A 25,464-nucleotide genomic window follows, 5' to 3' on the forward strand; every position below is an offset into this window, starting at 1 on the left:
TACAAAGCTGTCCTTTGTGGGAAAAAAATTTGCATCTGTAAAGAATCTCTATTGACAGCACTAGATGTTTTTCTTCTAGGCCCTCCCAATTCTGAAGAGATTAACTGAGAGTCTAGCATTTTTTAAAGTTCAGAATAGGAAACATTTGTCATCTATTGTCTCTGAGGGCAGCCACTATGAGACTTCAAAAGAACCTTGGTCTCCACAATCTTTTGTCTTAACCTAAACATTTCCTTTCTATGATCCCAGGTCTTTAGACAAACTCAACCAATTGTCAACCAGAAAAATGTTTAAATTACCTAAACACCCTCCCTTCCCCCACCACCTTGAATTGTCCCGCCTTTCTGGACCAAACCAATGTATTTTTTAAATGTACTTGATTGATGGCTCATGCCTCCCTAAAATGTATAAAACCAAGCTGCACCCAACCACCCTGGGCACATGTTCGCAGGACCTCTTGAAGGCTTTGTCATGGGCCATGGTTACTCATATTTGGCTCAGAATAAATCTCTTCAAATATTTTACAGAGTTTGACTGTTTTCATAAACAATTGAACAAACATTTCTTGAGTTCCTACTGTGGACCAGGCAAAAGGCTAGGAGAAAATCTAGAGCCAAACAAACAAATCCCATAGTACTTGTCCGCATGAAACAGATGATCTAGTGTAAATAGAAATGGGAGATTGGAAATATTAAAGAATAATAGCAAAACCGCAATTACTTTTGCACCAACCTAATAGATATTAGTCAAAGAAAAGTAAAATTACATCTGTGATATAAATGATATAAAGAAGACAGTGCTGTTATGAGAATTAAACTGGAAAAGAGAGTTCAAGAAAGCTTCCCTGTAGAATTGAAGAAAGAACTGCAATCTGAAGAAAAAAATGAGTAAAGTCAGTGAGGGGGCAGCTTTCTAGGCAAGTGTAATGACCTATGAAAGACTCTTGCAATGCAAGGAGCATCTCTCATTTCAGGAGAGGAAAGAAGGACCTGACGCACAGAAAGTGTTCTTCAAGAAGAGGCTTGGGAAGAACGGAATTCAGATTATGTAGGGGCTTATGGACAAAGTTAAATATTTTAGTCTTTCCCAAGAGTTATGAAAAGTAATTGAGAGAACAATCACAGGATTAGATTTGCACTGGGAAAAGGTCACTGGCTACTGCGACTGGAATGGATGGGCTCAAGAGAAATTTGTGCAGCACGTGACATGGATCAAAATGTTCACAGCACTATGCTCCTCTTAATAGCCCTAAACTAGAACTAGACCAAAGGATTATCAAGAGTAGAGTGAATAAATACATTGTGCTGTAAAAGTATTACCATCTGGTATGAGAATGAACAAACAACTACATGCTACAACATGAATGAACTTCATGCACATAACATTAAGTAAAAGAATACAGACAGAAAGATGTAAACAATATGATCCTATCTGTATAAAGTTTAAAGTAGGCAAAACTAACGTGGTGTTAGAAGACAGGATAGTGATGACACTAGGAGTGAGAAGGGCTGGTAATTGAAAGGAAAGCAGCATAGGGTGGGCCTCTGCAGTGCTGGCAAATTCTCCATTTCTTAACCTGGGTGATGGTTAAATAGGATTTGTGATAATGCACTGAGCCGGATGTTTATGTTTCATGAAGTTTTTGTGTATGTGTAATATAACATTTTAAAATATTTAAGAAATTTTAAAGAATAAATTGCCAGGCATGGTGGATCACACCTGTAATCCCAGCACTTTGGGAGGCCGAGGTGGGTGGATCATTAGGTCTGGAGATCTAGACAATCCTGGCTAACATGGGGAAACCCTATCTCTACTAAAAATACAAAAAACTAGCCAGGTGTGGTGGCATGAGCCTGTAGTCCCAGCTACTCAGGAAGCTGAGACAAGAGAATTGCTCAAACCCGAGAGGTGGAGGTTGCAGTGAGCTGAGATCACGCCACTGCACTCCAGCCTGGGTGACAGAGCGAGGCTCCGTCTCAAAAAAAAAAAAGAAAATAAAAGGAATAAATTGATAGAGTTAATGAATGGATGTAGAGAGATTAGTTAGAAAGCAATGGCAATAGTCCAAGTCAGAGAAAACAGTTATTCTTGAACCTTGCTAATAATGGTGAAGATGGAGAGAAGAGGACTTCTTCAAGGGCTATTATTTAGGGGTCACAATGAATAGGATTTGGTGGTGAATTGTCTGTGGAGTATGAAGGGCTAGAAGATGTCATGGATGAGTTCTAGGGGTGACTGAGTTAGGTAGGCAAAGAGGCAGTGCTATGTTTATGAAAAGGGACAAAGTATAGAATGAATGAGGATAAGGGTAAGTTTTTAATGTCTGGTGGCAGAAATGTAGTCAGCCAATGATCAGCTGTGAGAAAAGAAGGGAGGGGAGGACTGGGCTTGTTCAGAGAGCAGGAAAAGTTTGAGACCAGTTGTACAGAGTGGAACAGTGAGAGAACTAAAGAAATACAGGAGGATTGCTGAATGGTGCTGACAACTCTTTTGAAGTTGATCATCATGAATTTATAGTGAACATTTTACCTCGAAGAGTGACTTGCTCCAGCAGCACTCAGCTGCTCTTTTCCATGTATGAAGAGAACCAGTGATTAGGATCACACATGATTGGAATTTTGCCAGATGGATATGATCAGTATAGTTTTTGACTTATCATATTAAGTCAAAATATCAATGAAAGACTGTGATAAAATCCAATTTTTCATCCCATTATAAGGACAGAGAATTTTCAATATTCACCTGCCCAGAGTTTCCTGAGAACATGGAAATTCACCTGAGAAGATGAGAGAGAGATGAGGGAAGCCAGTGTGACATTTGGACCCTTGGTCGTAGGTCGTAGGTCTCCAGAATTACTCCTCTCCTCTCTAAGTGTAATTTCTGTTGCCGCTGCAGTCACATATTACCATCTCTCTTTCATTTCCTTATCTTTCTATTTATTATTCTTTTTTTCCAAGTCCCTTTCTCTCTTATGTCCTTTTCCTTTGTGGGGATCGTATGAAAGATATAAGCATGATGTGGACACATTAAAATGGTGTAGGAACACCAGCAAATTTGGGACTGGAGAAACTGAATTGAGAAGAACTTAGTGTTTCAGCTTTTGTTTCAGCTTTTTGGACACATTATTTTACATACAATCCAGGCTTTAGTAACCAGTAGGATCCGTTGCAAAGACGGAAAGTCCGTACAATTTCAGCAACATGCCATCTGACATTTGGAACCTTAGCCCAATTGCAAAGAAAGCAATTTTATTCTTGGCATGTGCCTATCTCCTTTTCCCTTTTTTCTGTTAATACTTAATTTACAGATCCATTCAGTCATTCTGTTACTTATTACACAAACATATATTAAGTAACTACTATACATCAGATACTGAGCACTAGTTCAGTATCCTCTATCAGCTCACACTTGGGGTCTTTTAACTCAAAAGGACTACCTCTCCCACAAAGTTATACTGCCTTCTCTAATGATATAACCACCCAAGGAGCTCACCTTGCCCACTGCCTAGACAGAGCCAATTCATCAAGACAGGGAAATTGCAATAGAGAAAGAGTAATTCATGCAGAGCCAGCTGTGTGGGAGACCGGAGTTTTATTATTACTCAGATCAGTCTCCCAGAGCATTCAGGGAGCAGAGTTTTTAAGGATAACTTGGTGGGTGGGAGGAAGCCAGTGAGCCAGAAGTGCTGATTGGTCAGGGATGAAATCATAGAGTCAAAGCTGTCTTCTTGTGCTGAGTCAGTTCCTGGGTGGGGGCCACGAGATCAGATGAGCCAGTTTATTGATCTGGGTGATGCCAGCTGATCCATCAAGTGCAGGGTCTGCAAAATATCTCAAGCACTGATCTTAGGAGCAGTTTAGGGAGGGTCAGAATCTTGTAGCCTCCAGCTGCATGACTCCTAAACCATAATCTCTAATCTTGCGGCTAATGTTCATCCTACAAAGACAATCTAGTCCCCAGGCAAGAAGGAGGTCTGCTTTAGGAAAGGGCTGTTACTCTCTCTGTGTAAAGTATAAACCATAAACTAAGTTTCTCCCAAAGTGATTTCAGCCTACACCCAGGAATGAACAAGGACAGCTTGGAGGTTAGAAGCAAGATGGAGTCAGCTAAGTTAGATCTCTGTCACTGTCTCCATCATAATTTTGCAAAGGTGGTTTCAATCCCTCCCTTTGGGTTTTATAACACCTTAATCTTAAGGTGTAGATTATGAAGATAGGAAAAGGCTGTAGATCGCTCTGGCTTCTTCCTGCTGACAGGAGACGTAGTGGGAATGGGAGTGAACCCCAAGGTGAGAAGAGTGGAACCGCTTTGCAACTGTCTGAGTGTACTCATGCAGGCCTGGTTGAGCTTCCAAGGCTTGCGTGGCAGAAACATTAGTACTCTTATCTACAGTTTTACTACAGTGTTTAAGTGAACAGACTACTGTAAGGTAAATAACAAGTCCTAGGATGAGTAGTACAATTTCCAATTTTAAAAGCAAAGATTTGAAAGCATTAGTTTGGGGACTTCTAATCCACAAAGAATTTAGAATTTAGCTTAAACTGCAGAAAAACACCTCAAGAACAGCTAACAACAGTGTACTGTAGTCTTTCTTTTGAATAATTTTTGTCTTTCTAGTCCCCATTTTTATTAAAAACAGATCATGGTAGAACTAATTTGTTTACAAAATAAACTTTAGTCTTACTGTACTTGGCCTAATTATTAGCATGAAGTGCAGCAAGAATAATTATTTTTCACTTAGACTAACAAAGCCTAAAAATAAAGCCTTTAAAAATTTGGCTTAGATAGGACTCTGTTCCATGAGGAATCTCAGATAAGATTTTTTTTTTTTGAGACGAAATTTCGCTCTTGTCACCCAGGCTGGAGTGCAATGGCATAATCTTGGCTCACTGTAAACTCCACCTACTGGGTTCAAGTGATTCTCCTGCCTCAGCCTCCTGAGTAGCTGAGATTACAGGTGCCTGCCACCATGCCAGGCTAATTTTTGTATTTTTAGTAGAGATGGGGTTTCACCATGTTGGCCAGGCTGGTCTCAAACTCCTGACCACAGGTGATCCACCCGCCTCGGCCTCCCAAAGTGCTGGGATTACAGGCGTGAGCCACTGCATCCGGCCTCAGCTAAGATTTTTTAAAAGCCAAGCCCAGCCATGGGTTTGTACTCTCAAATACCTGTGAGTTGGGCAAATTCCTCTTCTCTCAGATAACTATAATCATATGCCAACCTCTCTCTCATATACGTCTTAATACATTTAGTCCCCACAACATGCAATGAAGTAAGTGCCATTATTATCTCCATTTTAAAAATGAGAAACCTGAGGCATGAAGAGATTATATAACATTCTCAGCAGGGAGATGACAGAGGTAGGACCCCGCCAAGCAGTCTTTCTCCAAAGCTAGTGTACCTAATCATCACTCAAGCCGATACCTAAGGCTGGTGTGAGAAGAGGTGCTGTATTTCTAACAGGCTCTATTATTGGTGAAAATTTGCTTTCTGCTGTGAATTGACCCTTTCATTCTTGTGATCAGGTCTTGTGCCCATTAGGGTAAGGTTGTTCTGTTGGCATTGAGTTTTTTTATACAAACACAAAAAGAAAGTAAAAAGACTCTAATTTGAGGGAAGACCTCTTTATGGTCATTGGCTTGATAATAGTAAGAGTATAGGATCTATGAATTCCTGGACCTAGTCCACCTGACTTGAGGGATGTTGAGAGCTACCCAAAGAAGCAGAAAGAAGAAGGATATACAGTTTGGGCACTCAAAGAGAGAGGAAAACATGGAGCTAGATAGTTCACTTAGATAGTTATTGTAATATCTAACTTCTGTTGAATCAAGGAATTTGAAGAAATGTTTGTAAAACTTTTATTATCACCATCCTGTTGGGAAGATTTAAACCAGTGGGTTAATTCTTAATTTATTCTGGAGAGGAGGAAAGAAAGTAGATGAAATAAATATTATGAAATTCCCAAGATGCCTAATTTTTCTGTTAAGCAGAAAAGAAAAAACTGCACATTATAATTTTACCTAATAATGTGGGTTTAATACACAAGAATATGAAGGAGTGAGTGCACTTTTTAATATTCGTCTCCTACAGTAATTTTATTCATTCTCACAAATTAACCTTTATTTTTTCATTCACATTTTTATTTTTTGCTCCATTTGTATTCGTTTGTTCACTCATGCATTTAGGCACCTATTGAATAAATACTTTTCAAGTGTCCCCTATCTGCCATGTATTGTTCTAGGTGCCATGAATACTAACTAAATAAGACAAGCAAGATTCCTACCCCACAGAGCTTATAGTCTAAGAAGGGTGGAGGTTATATGAAGTTAGATTCAATTGTCATATAAATAAATAAGATAAATGGAGATAATAATAAGTTACATGAACAATAAAACTGGGTAATGTGTTGAAGAAGGACTGGTTGGGGGAGTATTTTAGATTGAATAGTCTGAGAAGATTATATGACAAATAAATAGTGATTGAACGAATGAATGATTAGGGAAGATACATGGGTGCACACAAATGATAAAAGGTAGCATATGATAAATGTAATGGTAAGATTTGAAATAAAGTCCTCCATAGTCATAATAAAGGAAAATATATAACTGAAAAAAAAAATTTAATGCCCTTGAAGCTGGACAGGATTTTGATAGATGAAGGTGGTAGAGGGTAAGGGCATTGTTGGCTGAGAAAATAAAATGAGTAAGAGAAAAAGCAAAAGGGAACACCCACTGTGTCCAGTCAAGGGAATGAAGAACAGAGGAATGCAGGAGGGATAAGGGGAAACAGCTATTCGGAAGCAGAGAAAACAAATTGAGGCCAGATCATGGTGGGCCTTAAATACCATGAAACAAGTTTTAATTAAAAAAAATTTTTTTCAGGCTAAGGCTTGCAAAGACATTTGTCTAAAAATGATATACAAATGACCAACAACATATGAAAAGATGCTCGATATCACTAATCATGAGACAAATGCAAATCAAAACTACAATGAGATATCACATCATACTCAGATTGACTCCTATCCAAAAAGTAGAAAATAGCATGTGTTGGTAAGGATGTGGAGAAATTGGAGCCCTTCTGCACTGTTAGTAGGACTGTAAAATAGTGCAGCAACTAGGAAAAACTGTATGGAGATTCCAAACACACACAAATAAAAACTCAGCAATTCACTTCTAGGTATATATCCAAAAGAACTGAAAACATGGTCTCAAAGAGATAATCGTACAATGATATTCACACAGCACTATTCACAGTAGCCAAGAGGCTGAAGCAACCCAAGTAAATGATTAGGCAAAATATGATATATACATGTACTGGACTGTTATTCAGCTTTAAAAAGGAAGGAAATTCTATCACATGCTACAACATGGAGGAATCTTGTGGACATTATGCTAAATGAAATAAGCCAGTCACAAAAAAGCAAATACTGTATGATTCCACTTACATAATGTATCCAAAGTTGTCAAATTCACAGAGACAGAAAGTAGACTGGTGGTTACTTGGAACTAGGGGTTGGAGAAAAAGGAGAGTTTAATGGACATAGAGTTTCAGATCTGCCAGATAAAGTTCTGAACATCTGCTTCACAACAATATGAATATAGTTAACATTACTGAACTGTACACATAAAAATGTTAAAGATGGTAAATTTTATGTTACATGCTTTTTACCAAAATAAAAAAGAATTCAGTAACTTAAGTCCTCAAAATATTTATGCTGCTTTGTAATAAACTTCTAAGGGGTTGTGTGTGTGTATGTGTATGTGCATGTGCATGTGCATGTGTGTATGTGTGTTAGGTTGTAGTAAAATATATGTATAGAAGGTCCCTGCCTTATGAGAGTCTGACCTATGATTTTTCAACTTTGCCATTGTGTGGAAGTGATATGCATCCAGTAGAAACTGTACTTCCAGTTTCCAGTTTTGAACTTTGATCTTTTCCTGGGCTAGAGATATGCAGTATGATACTCTCTTGCACTGCTAGGCAGCATCAGTGAGCCTCAGTTCCCAGTCAGCCACTGATCAGAAGGGTAAACAACTAATACTCTACAGTGCACTATGATGCTAGATGATTTTGCCCAACTATAGGCTAATGTAATGCAACTGAGCACATTTAAGGTAGGCGAGACTAAGCTACTATGTTTGGCAGATTCGGTATATTAAATGTACTTTTGATTTACGATATTTTCAACTTACTATGTGTTTATCAAAATGTAACCCCCTCTTAAGTCAAGGAACATCTGTAGCTGCTTTTATCTACATTAACCTCATTTATCTATACCCTACCTATGTGAGTCTTGGAAACTTGTCTCATATGAACAATGAGCTAGCCTAAAAAAGGGGACTTTGACAATTGCTTCATCAGTCTTTGTCACTCTGGAAATATCAGCATCTGCATGTTGAAAGATGTCTCATTATATTAGCTTTCCATACGATGTCACCTGATTTTAAGACCTCTTTTGCACCTTCCCAGGTGAGTCATCAGACAATTCTTTAGTTTTATACATTTGTAGGTCCAATGCATTTTAATTAAATTTAATATATTTAATATATACAAATTAAATATACTTCATATATAAGGTTATCCCTTATTTATATGGATTAAACTGACTAAAATTAAATGATATAGCCAAGTTAATATTATTTTATGTTTATCAATATTTCATTGCTTCATTGCTACATAATTTTTAGGTATAATATTAAATCACATAAAAACTCATAAGTGAATACTTAATCTTTTTGTTTCTATATTGGGTCACAAGTACTGAGACAAATTATGTAACTTTAAATATTATTAACTTTGGAATTCTTGTTTATTATACAACTATAATTGTTGATTTTTCTTTTGCTTTTTAGAGCTTTCCTGCTATGTTTATCTGCATTTCGTGGTAACATAAGAGACTTACATTTGAATGTATAAAACAGGCTCATTTTACATGATCTGAACTTGAGAAGCTGTTTCTTAGGTTTCAAGACAACATGCTAAATACATGGGACCATCTACTGGTGAAGGATGATATAGTCCTATGGACTGGTTTTATTGGAACTTGTAATAGCCCAAGTTAAAAATCATGAGGATTGTGAAGCCCAAAAGTGTATTATTGAGGGAATCCTGCTGCCAGAGTATGCTTATCACTTAAATTGCAACAGAGTGATCTTAGATAGAAAATACAAGAGCTGAGAAGATACTACAAAACAAGTCAGTCATTTATATGGAGCCACAACATCTAACAGGCATACATTTGTTTAATATTGATATAGTAAAATATTTCATGAGGGCTCTGACAAGGACTGTCTTGTTAATCTCTGAATCCCTAGCACAGTAACTGGTGCCTGGAAGTGTCAACAAGTATTTACTGAATCAGCGAATGAATAATGACAACCAGGGTCTCAAAACTTTTGAAAATTTGCCTTATGTTCTCCCTCTCCCATAGGACCACACCCATAATTTAAAATAAAAAAAATACAAAGTGTAACATAAATTCCCTTTTTAGATGAAAAGTGCATCTATCTGTTTGGTTAACCAGAAACCTTGAGTCAGTAAAAATTATACTTAATATTTATGTTAAAAATAGTAATAATGACAAATGACCTAAACTAATTAAAAGAAGGTTATATGGAGTTGCATAGGCTTTATAATCAAATATTGCTGGTGTCAAATTCCAGCTCTATAGTTTGCATATTGTATGAGGTTGGATTAATTACTTAACCTTTCTCTCCTCGTTTTCCTCTTTTATTAAACTAGCATTTTGTGAAGATTTGGTGAGTCTGTAAATGCAATGATTTGTGCCTACTTGGTAAATACTAATAATAAATACAGCTGTTGACTTTTTGTCTGACTGAGGGCATTCGTTTTCCTAATTTTCAATGGTCACAAGCATCTTTGGACAGGGACTAAATTTTATTTAGTAATAGAACTTAGCACAGTGCCTGGCATAGGTAGATACTTAATAAATGTGTTGTATTAATAAAGAAAATTAATATTTAAATATTTGGTGACTATTGTCTATAGTTCTACACACGGTTATATACAATACAATGTATAAGTAAGGTGTATATAGATATATACCCAACATGGCCATTTAAAGTATAGAAACAAGGTATTTTGTACAAATGGAATAATTCGTAATTCCTTTGATAACTCTAGTCTTTTTCTTAATGGTTAAGGAATTCATAAGGAATGATGAGTTCAAGTAAATACACATCAGATGGAAATTATATTATAATGTACTCACACACAGCCACAATCTCATTTAGCTACATAATGATTTTTACCTTTAAGGACATTTTTCTCATTCATTTTCATTAATACAATTCTGGCTTATAAATAGACCATTGTTTTGAAAATTTCACAATATGAAATGTAAACCAGCCCTGAACTTGGTAATCAGGAAAAGCATCAACAATGAAGAAGAAATTGGTTTTTAAAAAAATATTTTATACATCCACCTGAAAGCGCTCATGTGGTAAACATTAGAAGTACAACCCCAAAACATATTCAACATATCTAAATGTATATAATCAGAGCTGTAAATAGCCTAGGCTATGTGAAAGTACTTTTCACTTCTAAATGAGGACAATTTTGCCCATAAAGTAATTATATCAAAGTCATCTTTTTAAATCAATGATTTAATAACCTTTACCATCATTTTATGCATATATCAGAAGTGTGTAACATTCTCTGGACTTGGGTTTCGATGTGTAACAGATTTTTCTAGACTTATTGAATCAAAAAGCTATTCCAAACATATTAGAATAGGATGAATCTATTGCCAAATATTAAACTATACTTGGAACCAATGTTTCAAATAAAAACTAACATATTCATTTATGCCTTTACTGACAGACCAAAACTTGAGACAAAAACCAAATTTCTATCAAGAGAAAACCATTCCCACTGTAAACAAATCTAAATTTGAGTTGAGTTTTTTTTTTTTTTTTTCTTGAGATTATTTGAGAGGGATAATTACACATTATCCTGCTTACAAGAACACAAACTGTTTTAGACTCATGCTTGGCATAATATTACATGCTGTAGAAATATAATGCAACATTTTCATAGAATGCAACTTATTTTTCAAGTTTAAGAGTTAACCTAAAGAATGCACATGTTAAACTCAAGCTCCATAAACTTATAGCTTTTTGTTTGACCAAAAATATGTCAAACGTTTGGACAAATAGATATAACATGGTAAAAGTAGTTTGAAACTTGAAATATTCTTTCCTTTTTCCTTTCCTCATCTATCACTTGCTGTATTCAAAAATGGCTAGTTTCTCAGTCTTTTTCATGTTTTTCATAAAATATAAGAGTAGTAAAATATGGTATACCCATTGGACCAGTTGGAAACAATTGAATGGTACATAAATACAAGTTCAAATCAGAGATGTTTTCCCCTCCAAGTTAAGGATATTGGTCCCGAAAAATAAATTCAGAAAACAAATAGGCACAAAAAGCTAATGGAAAACATGTGCATATTAGAACTTTAACATTTAAATTACAGTGTATATAGTTTTTAATACAGAATTTTACGCATCTCTGAATCCTGTACATTATAAATAATGAGTCTTTTTTGCTTTAGCTCATGGGTAAAATATATTAAATAATGACTAATTACAAATCTAATATTTGTTTTGGCATTCTTTTCAATGTTTCAAAACAAAATTATCAGGTTTTTTAAAATTATGTTTTATTTTTATATTATGAAAATTAAGGCATGAAAATTATACACATCTTTCACATGAGGATTTTTCATTTTCTTCTTGTACCTTTAAAAGTTAAAACACTTGCCTCAGACTTTTCCCCTTATAGCAGTATAAACTGGATAATCACTTATGTAGGAAAGATTAATGAATAATTTTTAGCAAGTTTAAGTTTTGGTTCCATGCTTCTTAAAAAAATCTTTAATTCTTGCCTCACTTCTCTAACAGGAAATATTAGTAACTGATAAATAAGTAGGTGATAATACTAACAGAAAATGTTGGACAAATGTACTGATTATAATTTTATATTGCATTCCTTCATGTAAGCTGGTTACATTTATTGAAAATTAAAAATGCACTAGTTATCATGGCAGAATTGAAAATGTAGAAATGTTATGATGTTCTATAACGATCATTATGAATGACTTCCAGGTACTCTATCACCTGAAAAGTCTAAGAATCACAGACTTAACATCTATTGTGGCTGTGTCTCAACAGGCAAATAAAATCCTAGGCCACTAACAACTGATCATTCCAACATTCTTCTGGTATATCAAAGTGGTATCATAAGCAGCAAGAGATAAAGTTTCAGTCTTGGCTTTCCAACTCCAGTGCACACAAATAGAATAAAATCTATTTCATATGACCAGTCCATATAGAGTATTTCTCATTATGTTCAGTGAATATTAAATTTACCAAAACCATAATTATTTGCCCTTCTCATTGCTAATGCCTTAGAGGTACATTAATATTGAGTAATACTGCATAGTTGCTGAATGATTTACTAACTTTCTTGTTTCACTTTAAACCACAGAACAATGATCTTTGCACTTTGTACTTAATTTTCATTTCTTGTAAACAATAACCAAACAACAATAAGACTAACATTACTAAATTTATTTTATTTTCTACACCTCATCTAACTTTTATTGCTATTATAGCCCAGTTTGATTTAAAGGATAATAACAAAAGAGCACTAAACCAGGGAGTCAGGAGAACTTCATTTGATTTCTCAATCTTTCCTTAAGTAAAGTGCATGATTACGGCAAGTCTGAGTGTCAATTTTCTCAAAAGCAAAGTAGGAAAAATAGTATTCGTCTCAAAACATTGTCCTAAACATTAAGGTGAAATGATGTAAATGGGGATTGTAAATTATAAAGTACTGTTCTACTGTATGTTATTACTATGATTCTCAGAATCCTTAAGTTCTTTTATACCCCTGCAGTTCTTAAAATGTAGACTCATCCTTGGGCAAAAAAACAAGCTGTGTATTTCTGAACAGAAGTTGCAATAGGTAATTCTGCTAAGGAAATTATCAGGTTGAGACATTGTTTGGATACTCCTTTTCTGTATTGGCAACTCTCTTTTTAAAATGAAAGGGTTTATTAAAAATATGTAAGATTTGTACTAAAATTAATTTGTTATATGCCCTCATTAGATGCTTAAAGTCCAAAATTTAAAAATATGGCCATTTTATACATTTTAACCATGCTTTTTTCTTTCAACAACTGCCATTAAAACAATTTTTATATTGAAATTATTTATAAAACTGTCAACTATTTTGTACAGGTTTAGTTGGCCACTAGCAATAATCAATTTGAATTCTAGCTATTAAACCTAATATCATCCATAAATGGACTAAATGTCACTCAAAGTTTGAATTTTATGCACTTGGTATCCACCCAAATGCTGCTCAGTTTAACTTGTTTTGTTTCCAGAATATCTCCCATGTTTGTTAAGAACTTCAGACACACCACAAATACATAGTAAATCTGGTATTCATCATGAATTCACCTAGAAAATCCTGTTTTACAAGTGAATTAGGCCTTCACTAGGAATTAGTATAAGTCATAATGACTGACCTTACATAATGCATTTGTTTATTTTCTTCTGAAAAGTCAGATCATATACTTCCTTAATGCTAAAATCTTATAAAACATGTCTTGCTGCCTTTTTTTCTCTGTGCTTAGCTTAACATACTTCATGCAGTGTAACAGAATGTCTTTGAGCCTTTGTCTAATAATTAAGTTTTAAAATATGTCAAAACAAATTAAGATGTCTCATCTTCATTTTTAATGGTTTTCAGCACTGAGTCTTCTCCCAAAATTTTACATAGTTCATTGAGTCTCCGCTGCATTTTGGGAATTCCAGCTAGCTGAGATTCTAGCTTTTGTTTTTCTTCACTCAATGTCAAACGGATAGCAGTATCCAATTGTTCAAAGCGCCAACTTCCTTCACCATCAAACTGTAATAAATGTGTGTGGTATTTCCTGCATAATTAAAATGAAATAATATTATTAGCCATAATGTTGAAAAATCATTTTAGTTGTAGGTTTATCATTCAAATTGATACCCAAAGGCAAATTTTAAGTAGGTGCTATTTTACATTTGAGTTTTAAGGACATATCAAGAAGTTAAATACTGTGATGTTTTTAAAACCCAAAAGTCATTAATCTGATTTTTAGGAAAATATTATTATTTTTTTCATATTCTGGATGTATATTAACTGTAAAGGAAGACATGCTGTTGCATGTATTTAATTTATCTTCATAACTCAATTTGGCTCCTGAATAAATAGTAAGGCATACTTAGGATGGGAGTAAGGAAAGGAAGCTGAGGAAAGAAAATCAACATTAAAAGGTCATAGAAAAACTAAGGAAAACAAAGGAAATACAATAGCAATTCATTAATACACCGTCCTTTGGGAATGAGTTCTTCTACATAAGTAAAATTTCTCAATAATAAATATAGTTTAAAAACATTTTAAAAAACAACTCTTTGATAGAAGAAATGTTTTAAAGATACTTCCACATTTTTATATAATTTTTTTTTTTTTTTTTTTTTTTTTTTTTTTTTTGAGACGGAGTCTCGCTCTGTCGCCCAGGCTGGAGTGCAGTGGCGCAATCTCGGCTCACTGCAAGCTCCACCTCCCGGGTTCATGCCATTCTCCTGCCTCAGCCTCTCCGAGTAGCTGGGACTACAGGCGCCCGCCACCACGCCCGGCTAATTTTTTGTATTTTTTAGTAGAGACGGGGTTTCACCGTGGTCTCGATCTCCTGACCTCGTGATCCACCCGCCTCGGCCTCCCAAAGTGCTGGGATTACAAGCGTGAGCCACCACGCCCGGCCCACATTTTTATATAATTTAATCTCTTTCTTATGGCTCAGTTTCATAATGAGGAACTTCACAGAGGTACAGAGATTATTTTACTGATGAGATAGGAGATGATCCACCTTGTCCTAAAGGAGGCTGAGGTCACCATTCTGTGGGCTTTGTGGGGGCTATCTGGTGAAAGAAAAGTTGGCAGAGCTGGTCCTGCATGGCTGAGCCACCTGCGTTTTTTCACTGCTGAACTGGCCTATATTCTTATGTGTCCTCAATTTTTCTGCCTTCCCCTATAGTTTTTCTCACTTCTTGCTTCCTTTTAAGATCTCATCTGTCATTGTTAAGTATGATCGGTGGGCTTTTTTCAAGCAGTTTCCTCCTGCTTTTTAAAAGATTGAGATATAATTCACATACCATAAGTTAATCCTTTAAAGTGTAAAATTCAATGATTCTTAACATACTCACAAGCTCATGCAACCATCACAAGTAATTTCAGAACATTCTCTCCGACCCCAAAAGAAACCCATTATCCATTAGCAGTCTTTCTCCATTTCCCTTTCCACCCAGCCCCTGACAACCACTAATCTCTTCTCTGTCTCTATAGATTTCTCTATTATAGACATTTCATATACATGAAATTATAGAATATGTGGCCTTTTGTGACTGACTACTTTTACTTATAAAAATGATTTCAAAGGACAGAGGGTGGAGGAAGATGATGGAATAGGACTCTACAGTGATCATCTGCTTGCAGGAAAATATCAAATTGAGCAACCATCCACACACAAAAATACCTCTACAGAAGCTAAGGAAACCAGGCAAGAGTTCACAGTACCTGGTTATAGAATAATAAGAAGAAAATAGTCATTGAAGTGGGTAGGAAGTGCAGTTTTACATTCCCCAAGTCACCCATGTCCCAACCACAAAGTGCATAGCTCAGAGAGAAATACCATCTACTTGGGGAAAAGAGAGGGATGTAAGCATAAGACTTTGCATTGGAACACACTACCAGGCCTGCCACAGTAAAACCCAGCACTAGACAGACTCCTACAGCCCCTCACTTCTGCTGGTACCTGCAGACTGAGCCTCTGAACCTGCCTCAGTACCAGACAGAAACCTGTTGTCCCTGCCAGACAAACTCAATTTCTGGTCTGCAACACCATGAACCAACTAACTATAGAAGCCATGGGCACCAAATAGCCCACAGTGGCAGGCAGGACTCAGTGGCTGGGGGCTCAGATTTCAGCTCAGCACTGTGCCAGCCTTGGTGGCCAAGGGATTCCACCCTGATACTGCACCATCCACCATGGTCCTGGGCTTAGAGTGCTCTTGGTGTTGCAATAGCTGCAGGAATCACTATCTTAGAAACCACAATAGGTGACCCACCTAGAATTTCTGGATAAGCTTACTGTCAAAGAACTTTCCCAGACAAAGCTAGACTATGTAAACTGGAATAAATTTCTAGTTCTTTAATGTTTAGACATCAACTCATGACCACAAGGATCAAGAACAATCAGGGAAATGGGACTCACCGAATGGACAGAATAAAGTGCCAGTGACTGACTCTAAAAAGATGGAGATGTTTGACCTGCCTGACAAAAAAATTAAAATAGTTGTTTCTAAAGTAAGCTTAGTGAATAATATGGTTTGTCTGCATCCCCACCCAAAATCTCATTTTGAATTGTAATCCCCATAAGCCCCATGTGTCAAGGAAGAGACAAGGCGTAGGCAGTTGGATCATGGGGGTGGTTTTCCCCATGCTGTTCTCATAATAATGAGTGAGTTTTCATGAGATCTGGTGGTTTTATAAGTGTTTGGTAGTTCCTCCTGTGTTCATTCTCTTTCCTGCTGCCTTGTGAAGAAGGTGCCTTTCTTCCCTTTTGCCTTCCACCATGATTGTAAGTTTCCTGAGGCCTCCCCAACCATGCTGAACTGTGAGTCAATTAAGCCCTTTTTCCTTTACAAATTACCCAGTCTAGGGCAGTTCTTTATAGCAAGATGAAAACAGACTAATACAGTAAATTGGTACTGGTAGAGTGGGGTACTGCTACAAAGATACCCAGGCCTAGCATGGTGGCTCATGCCTGTAATCCCAGCACTTTGGGAGTCTGAGGCAGGTGGATCATGAGGTCAGGAGTTCAAGACCAGCCTGGCCAAGATGGTGAAACCCCATCTCTACAAAAATACAAAAATTAGCTGGGCGTGATGGAGGGTGCCTGTAATCCCAGCTACTTGGGATGCTGAGGCAGGGAATTGTTTGAACCCAGGAGGCAGATGTTGCAGTGAGCCAAGATCACACCACTGCACTCCAACCTGGGTGACAGAGTGAGACTCTGTCTCAAAAAAAAAAATAAAAAGATACCCAAAAATGTGGAAGTGACTTTGGAACTGGGTTACAGGCAGAGATTGAAACAGTTTTGAGGGCTCAGAAGATGGGAAGATGTGGGAAAGTTTGGAACTTCCTAGGGACTTATTGAATTGCTTTGACCAAAATGCTGATAGTAATTGAGCAATGAAGACCAAGCTGAAGTAGTCTCAGATGAAGATGAGAATCTTCTTGGGAACTAGAGCAAAGGTGACTCTTGCTATGTTTTAGCAGAGACTGGTGGCATTTTACCCCTGCCCTAGAGATCTGTGGAACTTTCAACTTGAAAGAGATGATTTAGGCGGAAGAAATTTCTAAGCAGCAAAGCATTTAAGATGTAACCTTGGTGCTCTTAAAAGTGTTCAATTTTATGCTTCACAGAGAGATGATTTGGAATTGGAACTTATGTTTGAAAGGAAAGCAGAGCATAAAAGTTTAGAAAATTTACAGCCTGACAATGCAATGGAAAAGAAAAACCCCTTTTCTTGGGAGAAATTCAAGCCAGCTGCAGAAATTTGCATAAGTAATGAGGAACCAAACGTTCCTCACCAAGACAATGGGGAAAATGTCTCCAAGGCATGTAAGTGGTCTTCATGGCAGCCCTGGAGGCATAGGAGGTAAAAATGGTTTCCTGGGCCAGGTCCAGGAACTTGCTGCTTTGTGCAGTCTCAGGACTTGGTGCTCTATGTCCCAGCTGTGGCTAAAATGGGCCAATGTACAGCTCAGGCCATTCCTTCTGAGGGTACAAGCCCCAATCCTTGGTGGTTTACATGTGGTGTTGGACCTGTGGTGCACAGAAGTCAAGAATTGAGGTTTGGGAAGCTCTGCCTAGATTTCAGAGGATGTATGGAAACACCTGGATGTCCAGGCAGAAGTTTGCTGCAGGGTCAGAGCCCTTAAGGAGAACCATTGCTAGGGAAGTGCAGAAGGAAAATGTGAGGTCAGAGCCCCCACACAGAGTCCCCACTGGGGCATTGCCTAGTGGAGCCGTGAGAAGAGGGCCACCATCCTCCAGACCCCAGAATGGTAGATCCACTAACAGCTTGCACCATGCACCTGAAAAAGCGGCAGACACTCAATGCCAGCCCATGAAAACAGCCATACTCTGCAAAGCTACAGAGGTGAGCAGCCCAAGGCTATGGGAGCCCACCTCTTGCATCAGCATCACCTGGATGTGAGACATGGAGTTAAAGATTATTTCAGAGCTTTAAGATTTGACTGATCCACTGGATTTAGGATTTGCACAGGGCCTGCAGCCCCTTCATTTGGGCCAGTTTCTCCTATTTGGAATGGGTATATTTGCCCATTTCATGTACCCCCATTGTATCTAGGAAGTAACTAACTTTGGACTTGGACTCTTGGGTTAATGCTGGAATGAGTTAAGACGTTGAAGGGCTGTTGGAAGGGCATGATTGTGTTTTGAAAGTGAGGGCATAAGATTTGGGAGGGGCCAGGGAAAAATGGTAAAGTTTGGCTGTGTCCTTACCCAAAATCTCATCTTGAATTTTATTCCCCATAATCTCCACGTGTCAAGGGAAAGACAAGGTGGAGGCAATTGGATCATGATGGGGTTCCCCCATGTTGTTCTCATGATAGTGATTGAATTCTCATGAGATCTGATGGTACTATAAGTGTTTGGTAGTTCCTCCTGAGTTCATTCTCCTTCCTGCCACCTTGTGAATAAGGTCCTTTGCCTCCCCCTCACCTTCTGCCATAATCATAAGTTTTCTGAGGCCTCCCTAGCCATCTTGAACTGTGAGTCAATTAAGCCTCTTTTCTTTATAAATTACGCAGTCTCAGGCAGTTCTTTATAGCAGTATGAAAATGGACTAATACAGCGCACTTCAATAAAATACAGAGAAATAATTCAGAAATCTATTAGAGAAATGCAACAGATATGAAATAATGGGGAAAAAAGCCAGAAATGCTGGAGCTGAAAAATACAATGAAAGAAATTAAAAATGCAATGCAGACATCAACAGGAGAATTTATCAAACAGAAGAAAAAAATACGTGAACTTGAAAACAAGTTACTTGCAAACTTACGTTATGATATGAAAAAAGAATGAAAAGGAATGAAGAAAGCTTATGGGACTTATGGAACAGCATCAAAAGAACAAATGTCACCTGGACATGGTGGCTCATGCCTGTAATCCCATCACTTCGGGAGGCTGAGGTGGGTGGATAATGTGAGGTCAGGAGTTCAAGACCAGCCTGACCAACCTGGTGAAATCCTGTCTCTATTAAAAATACAAAATTAGCCCAGTGTGGTGGCATATGCCTGTACTCTCAGCTATTTGGGATGCTGAGGCAGGAGAATTGCTTGAACCCAGGAAGCAGAGGTTACAGTGAGCTAAGATCACACCATTGCTCTCCAGCCTGGGTGACAAGAGTGAGACTCCAGTTCCAAAAAAAAAAAAAAGAGCAAATATATGAGTTGTTGGTATTCAAGAAGGAGTTAAGAAACATAAAGCTTTATAAAGCTTATTTAAATAAATCATAGCAGAAACATTTCAAAATCTGGAGACAGATATAAATATCTAGGTACAGGAAGGTCAAAAGTCTTCAATCATATTCAATCCAAATAAGACTACCCTATGATATATTACAATCAAACTGCCAAAAACCAAAGACAAAGAGAGAAACCCAAAAGCAAGAAAAAAATAACATATAAGGGAGTCCTAATATGTCTGTTATCAGCTTTTTCAGCAGAAACCTCACAGACAAGGAGAGAATGGAATTACATATTCAAAGTGCTGAAGGGAAAAACCCTTTCAGCCAAGAATTCTGTTCTTAGCAAAATTGTCCTTTGGAAACGAAAGAGATAGACTTTCCCACACAAACTAAAGCTGAGGGGCTTTATCACCACCAGACGTGTCTTACAAGGAGTTCTAAAGGGAGTTCTTCACATTGAAAGAAATGATGCTAATGGGTAATAAGAAAACATTGGAAAGTATAAAACTCACTGGTAAAAGCAAGTAAACAGTCAAATTCAGAATACTCAAATAATATAATGGGGGTATGTAAATCACTTATTTCTTTTTTTTTATTATACTTTAAGTTCTAGGGTACATGTGCACAATGTGCAGGTTTGTTACATATGTATACATGTGCCATGTTGGTGTGCTGCACCCATTAACTCATCATTTACATTAGGTACATCTCCTAATGCTATCTCTCCCGCTTCCCCCTACCCCAAAACAGGCCCCGGTGTGTGATGTTGCCCTTCCTGTGTCCAAGTGTTCTCATTGTTCAATTCCCACCTATGAGTGAGAACATGCGGTGTTTGGATTTTTGTCCTTGTGATAGTTTGCTGAGAATGATGGTTTCCAGCTTCATCCATGTCCCTACAAAGGACATGAGCTCATCCTTTTTTATAGCTGCATAGTATTCCATGGTGTATATGTGCCACATTTTCTTAATCTAGTCTATCACTGATGGACATTTTGGTTGGTTCCAAGTCTTTGCTATTGGTAAATCACTTATTTCTTTACTATGAAGATAAAAAGACAAAACTATTAAAAATAATAACCACTAAAACAATTTGTTAAAGTGTATACAATATAAGAAGATGTAAATTGTGACACTAAAAATTCAAAATGGGGAGATGAAGGGTAAAGATTTTGTTTTTTTGCAATTAGTATATACTTGAACAGCTAAAATAATTTGTTAACATATATACAATATAAAAAGATGTAAATTGTGATATTAAAAATTCAACATGGGGAGATAAAGGGTAAACATTGTGCCTTTTTTGCAATTAAATTAAAATTGTTATGAACTTAAAATAACATAAGATGTTTTTATAAGCCTCATGGTAACCATGAAGCAAAAACATATAATAGGTACAAAAATAACATGTTTAACTATGTTTTTTGTAAGCCTCATGGTAACCACAGAGCAAAAACCTGTAGTAGACACACTAAAGATAAAAAGCAAGGAATGAAAACATATTACTAAAGAAAATCACTTACCCACAAAGAAAGACTGTGACAGGAAAAAAGGAAGAAAATATCTACACAACAACTAGAAAGCAATGAACAAAATGACAGAGGTAATTCCTTACCTATTAGTAATTACCTTGAATGTTAATGGATTAAGTTCTCCAATTAAAACACAAAGTGTCTGGGCCAGGTGCAGTGGCTCACGTCTGTAATCTCAGCACTTTTGGAGGCTGAGGCGGGCAGATCACTTGAGGTCAGGAGTTTGAGACCAGCCTGGCCAACATGGTGAAACCCCATCTCTACTAAAAAAAAAAAAAAAAAAAAAAATTAGCTGGGTTTTGTGGTAGACCCCTGTAATCCTAGCTATGCAGGAGGCTGAAGCAGAAGAATCACTTGAACCTGGAAGCAGAGGTTGCAGTGAGCTGAGATCACACCACTGCACTCCAGCCTGGGCTTCAAAGCAAGATTCTGTCTCAAAAAAAAAAAAAAAAAAAGACAGTCTGGATTAAAAAGCGAGACCCAATTGTGTGCTGCTTACAGGAGGCTCACTTCATCTGCAAGGACAATATAGACTAAAAGTCTAGGAATGCAAAAGATATTTTATCCAAATGAAAACTAAAAGGCATCAGGAGTAGCTATATTCATGTCAGGTAAAATAGACTTTAAGTGAAAGCTATAAAAGAGGCCAAGAATGTTATTATATAATAATAAAAGGGTCAATTCAGCAAGAAGATATGATAATTCTGAATATATTTGAACCCAACATCAGAGCACATACATATATAAGTCAAATATTCCTAGATCTGAAAGAAGTGAACTACAATACAATAAAAGTAGAAGACTTCAACACCCTACTTTCAGCAATTAGATCATCCAGACAGAAAATCAAGAAAGAAACACCAGATTTAAGCTATATTCTAAACCAAATAGATCTAATAAACATTTATAGAAAATTTCATCGAAAAGCTTCAGAATATACATTCTTCTCAAGTACACATGGAACATTCTCCAGGATAGATCATATGTAATGCCATTAAACAAGTCTTCAAAAATTTAAGAAGATTGAAATTATATCAAGTGTCTTTTCTCTCCTGAATGATATAAACTTAGAAATCAATAAACAGGAAGAACTTTGGAAACTTACAAATACATGGAAATTAAACAACATGATATTGATTAACCAATGGGTCAATAAAGAAATTAAAAGAAAAATTTTAAAAATTTTCTTCTGAAAAACAAAAATGGAAACATAACATACCAAAATCTGTAGAATACAGCAAAAGCAATTTAAAGAGGAAAGTTTATAGCAATAAACACCTGCATCAAAATAGATTAAAAATGTCAAATAAACAACCTAATATTGTAGGTCAAGGAACTGGAAAACAAGAACAAATCCAAACCAAAACTAGTAAAAGAAAGGAAATAATATACATCAGAGTGGAAAGAAATTAAACAGAGCCTGGAAAAACAACATAAAATATCAGCAAAAATGAATAATTGATTTTTTCAAAGATAACCAAATTTGACAAATGTTTATCTAGAATAAGAAAAAAGAAAGAAGATTCAAATAAATAAATTCAGAGATGAAAAAGAGAAATTATAATTCATACTACAGAAATACAAAGAATGATGAGATTGTTGTAAACAATTATAAACCAACAAATTGATAACCTAGAAGAAATGAATAAATTTTGAACACATACAACCTACAAAGATTGAACTATGAAGAAACAGAAAATGTCAACAAACAAATAACAAATAAGGAAATAGAATCACATCAAGAAAGGCCCAGAATCTGATGGCTTAACTACCAAATTCTACCAAATATTTAAAGAACTAATATTAGTTCTCAAACTATTCCAAAAATTGAAGAGGAAGGAATATTTCCAAACTTATTCTACAAGGCCAGCATTACCCTGACACTGAAACCAAACGAAAAGACAAGAAAAAGAAAACTACAGGCCAATATCCCTGTGAACATAGATGCAAAAATCATAAACAAAATACCAGCAAACTGAATTCAACAGCACTTTAAAAAAGTCATTCACCATGATCACGTGGAATTCATCCTGAAGATGCAAGAATGGTTGAACATATGCAAAGCAATAAATGTGGTACATAATATTAACAAAATGAAGGACAAAAAATATGATTATCTTAACTGACACAGAACAAGCATTTGATAAAATTGAACATCCTTTTATGATAAAAACCCTCAAAAAGCTAAGCATAGGAGGAACATAGCTCAACATAATAAAGACCATATGTGACAAGCCCACAGCTAACACCTATACTGAAAAGGGAAAAGTTTAAAACTTTCCCTGTACAACCAGGCATGGTGGCTCATGCCTGTAAATCTTAGTACCTTGGGAGGCCAAGGTGGGAGGATTACTTGATCCTAGGCGTTTTTTGGTTGCAGTGAGATATGATCACACCACTGTAGTCCAGCCTGGGTGACAGAGTGAGACCCTGACTCTAAACAAACAAACAAACAAACAAACAAAAATAACATGTTTTCTGTAAGATATGGAACAAGGTAAGAATAAGAATGCTCACTTTTGCCACTTACATTCAGCGTACTACTGAAAGTCCTACCCAGAGCAATTAGGCAACAAAAAGAAATAAAACGCATCTGAATTTGAAAGGAAAAAGTTAAATAAAGGAAAAAGATAAATTGTTTCTGGCTGCAGATAACATGTTCTTTTTTTTTTAATTATACTTTAAGTTTTAAGGTACATGTGAACAACGTGCAGGTTAGTTACATATGTATACATGTGCCATGTTGGTGTGCTGCGCCCATTAACTCGTCATTTAACATTAGGTACATCTCCTAATGCTATCTCTCCCCCTTCCCCCTACCCCACAACAGGCCCTGGTGTGTGATGTTCCCCTTCCTGTGTCCATGTGTTCTCATCATTCAATTCCCACCTATGAGTGAGAACATGCGGTGTTTGGTTTTTTGTCCTTGCAATAGTTTGCTGAGAATGATGGTTTCCAGCCTCACCCACTTCCCTACAAAGGACATGAACTCATCATTTTTTATGGCTGCAGAGTATTCCATGGTGTATATGTGCCACATTTTCTTAATCCAGTCTATCGTTGTTGGACATTTGGGTTGGTTCCAAGTCTTTGTTATTGCGAATAGTGCCACAATAAACATACGTGTACATGTGTCTTTATAGCAGCATGATTTATAAACCTTTGGGTATATACCCAATAATGGGATGGCTGGGTCAAACGGTATTTCTAGTTCTAGATCCCTGAGGAGTCACCACACTGACTTCCACAATGGTTGAACTAGTTTACAGTCCCACCAACAGTGTAAAAGTGTTCCTATTTCTCCACATCCTCTCCAGCACCTGTTGTTTCCTGACTTTTTAATGATGGCCATTCTAACTGGTGTGAGATGGTATCTCATTGTGGTATTGCTTTGCATTTCTCTGATGGCCAGTGATGATGAGCATTTTTTCATGTGTTGTTTGGCTGCACAAATGTCTTCTTTTGAGAAGTGTCTGCTCATATCCTTCGCCCACTTGTTGATGGGGTTGTTTTTTTCTTGTAAATTTGTTTGAGTTCATTATAGATTCTGGATATTAGCTCTTTGTCAGATGAGTAGGTTGCGAAAATTTTCTCCCATTCTGTAGGTTGCCTGTTCACTCTGATGGTAGTTTCTTTTGCTGTGCAGAAGCTCTTTAGTTTAATTAGATCCCATTTGTCAATTTTGGCTTTTGTTGCCATTGCTTTTGGTGTTTTAGACATGAAGTCCTTGCCCATGCCTATGTCCTGAATGGTATTGCCTAGGTTTTCTTCTAGGGTTTTTATGGTTTTAGGTCTAACATGTAAGTCTTTAATCCATCTTGAATTAATTTTTGTATAAGGTGTAAGGAAGGGATCCAGTTTCAGCTGTCTACATATGGCTAGCCAGTTTTCCCAGCACCATTTATTAAATAGGGAATCCTTTCCCCATTGCTTGTTTTTGTCAGGTTTGTCAAAGATCAGATGGTTGTAGAAATGTGGCATTATTTCTGAGGGCTCCATTCTGTTCCATTGGTCTATATCTCTGTTTTGGTACCAGTACCATGCTGTTTTGGTGACTGTAGCCTTGTAGTATAGTTTGAAGTCAGGTAGTGTGATGCCCCCAGCTTTATTCTTTTGGCTTAGGACTGACTTGGCAATGCAGGCTCTTTTTTGGTTCCATATGAACTTTAAAGTAGTTTTCTCCAATTCTGTGAAGAAAGTCATTGGTAGCTTGATGGGGATGGCATTGAATGTATAAATTACCTTGGGTAGTATGGCCATGTTCACAATATTCATTCTTCCTACCCATGAGCATAGAATATTCTTCCATTTG

The 25,464-nt window shown here is 36.7% G+C and overlaps 1 protein-coding gene across 9 annotated transcripts in view; it reads right to left on the bottom strand.

Moving 5' to 3' along the window:
* The window catches only part of ABCD2 (ATP binding cassette subfamily D member 2), a 151,242-nt gene that overhangs the window by 62,586 nt on the left and 63,192 nt on the right, over positions 1–25,464 (bottom strand). For 4 of the 9 annotated variants that reach the window (XM_055247393.2, XM_055247391.2, XM_055247387.2 and 1 more), the window contains one exon: positions 10,250–13,970. The exons of 2 other annotated variants lie outside the window; for them this stretch is intronic. In XM_055247393.2, the coding sequence (XP_055103368.1) occupies positions 13,751–13,970 (220 nt within the window). In that variant the 3' untranslated portion in view covers positions 10,250–13,750. Of the gene's footprint in view, positions 1–10,249; positions 13,971–21,249; positions 21,416–25,464 lie in introns of those variants that run through there. 3 more of the 9 variants (XR_010116413.1, XR_010116412.1, XM_055247390.2) reach the window with 2 other exon arrangements.

This window comes from Symphalangus syndactylus, chromosome 17 (assembly GCF_028878055.3).
Source record: "Symphalangus syndactylus isolate Jambi chromosome 17, NHGRI_mSymSyn1-v2.1_pri, whole genome shotgun sequence".
Classification (NCBI taxonomy): domain Eukaryota; kingdom Metazoa; phylum Chordata; class Mammalia; order Primates; family Hylobatidae; genus Symphalangus; species Symphalangus syndactylus.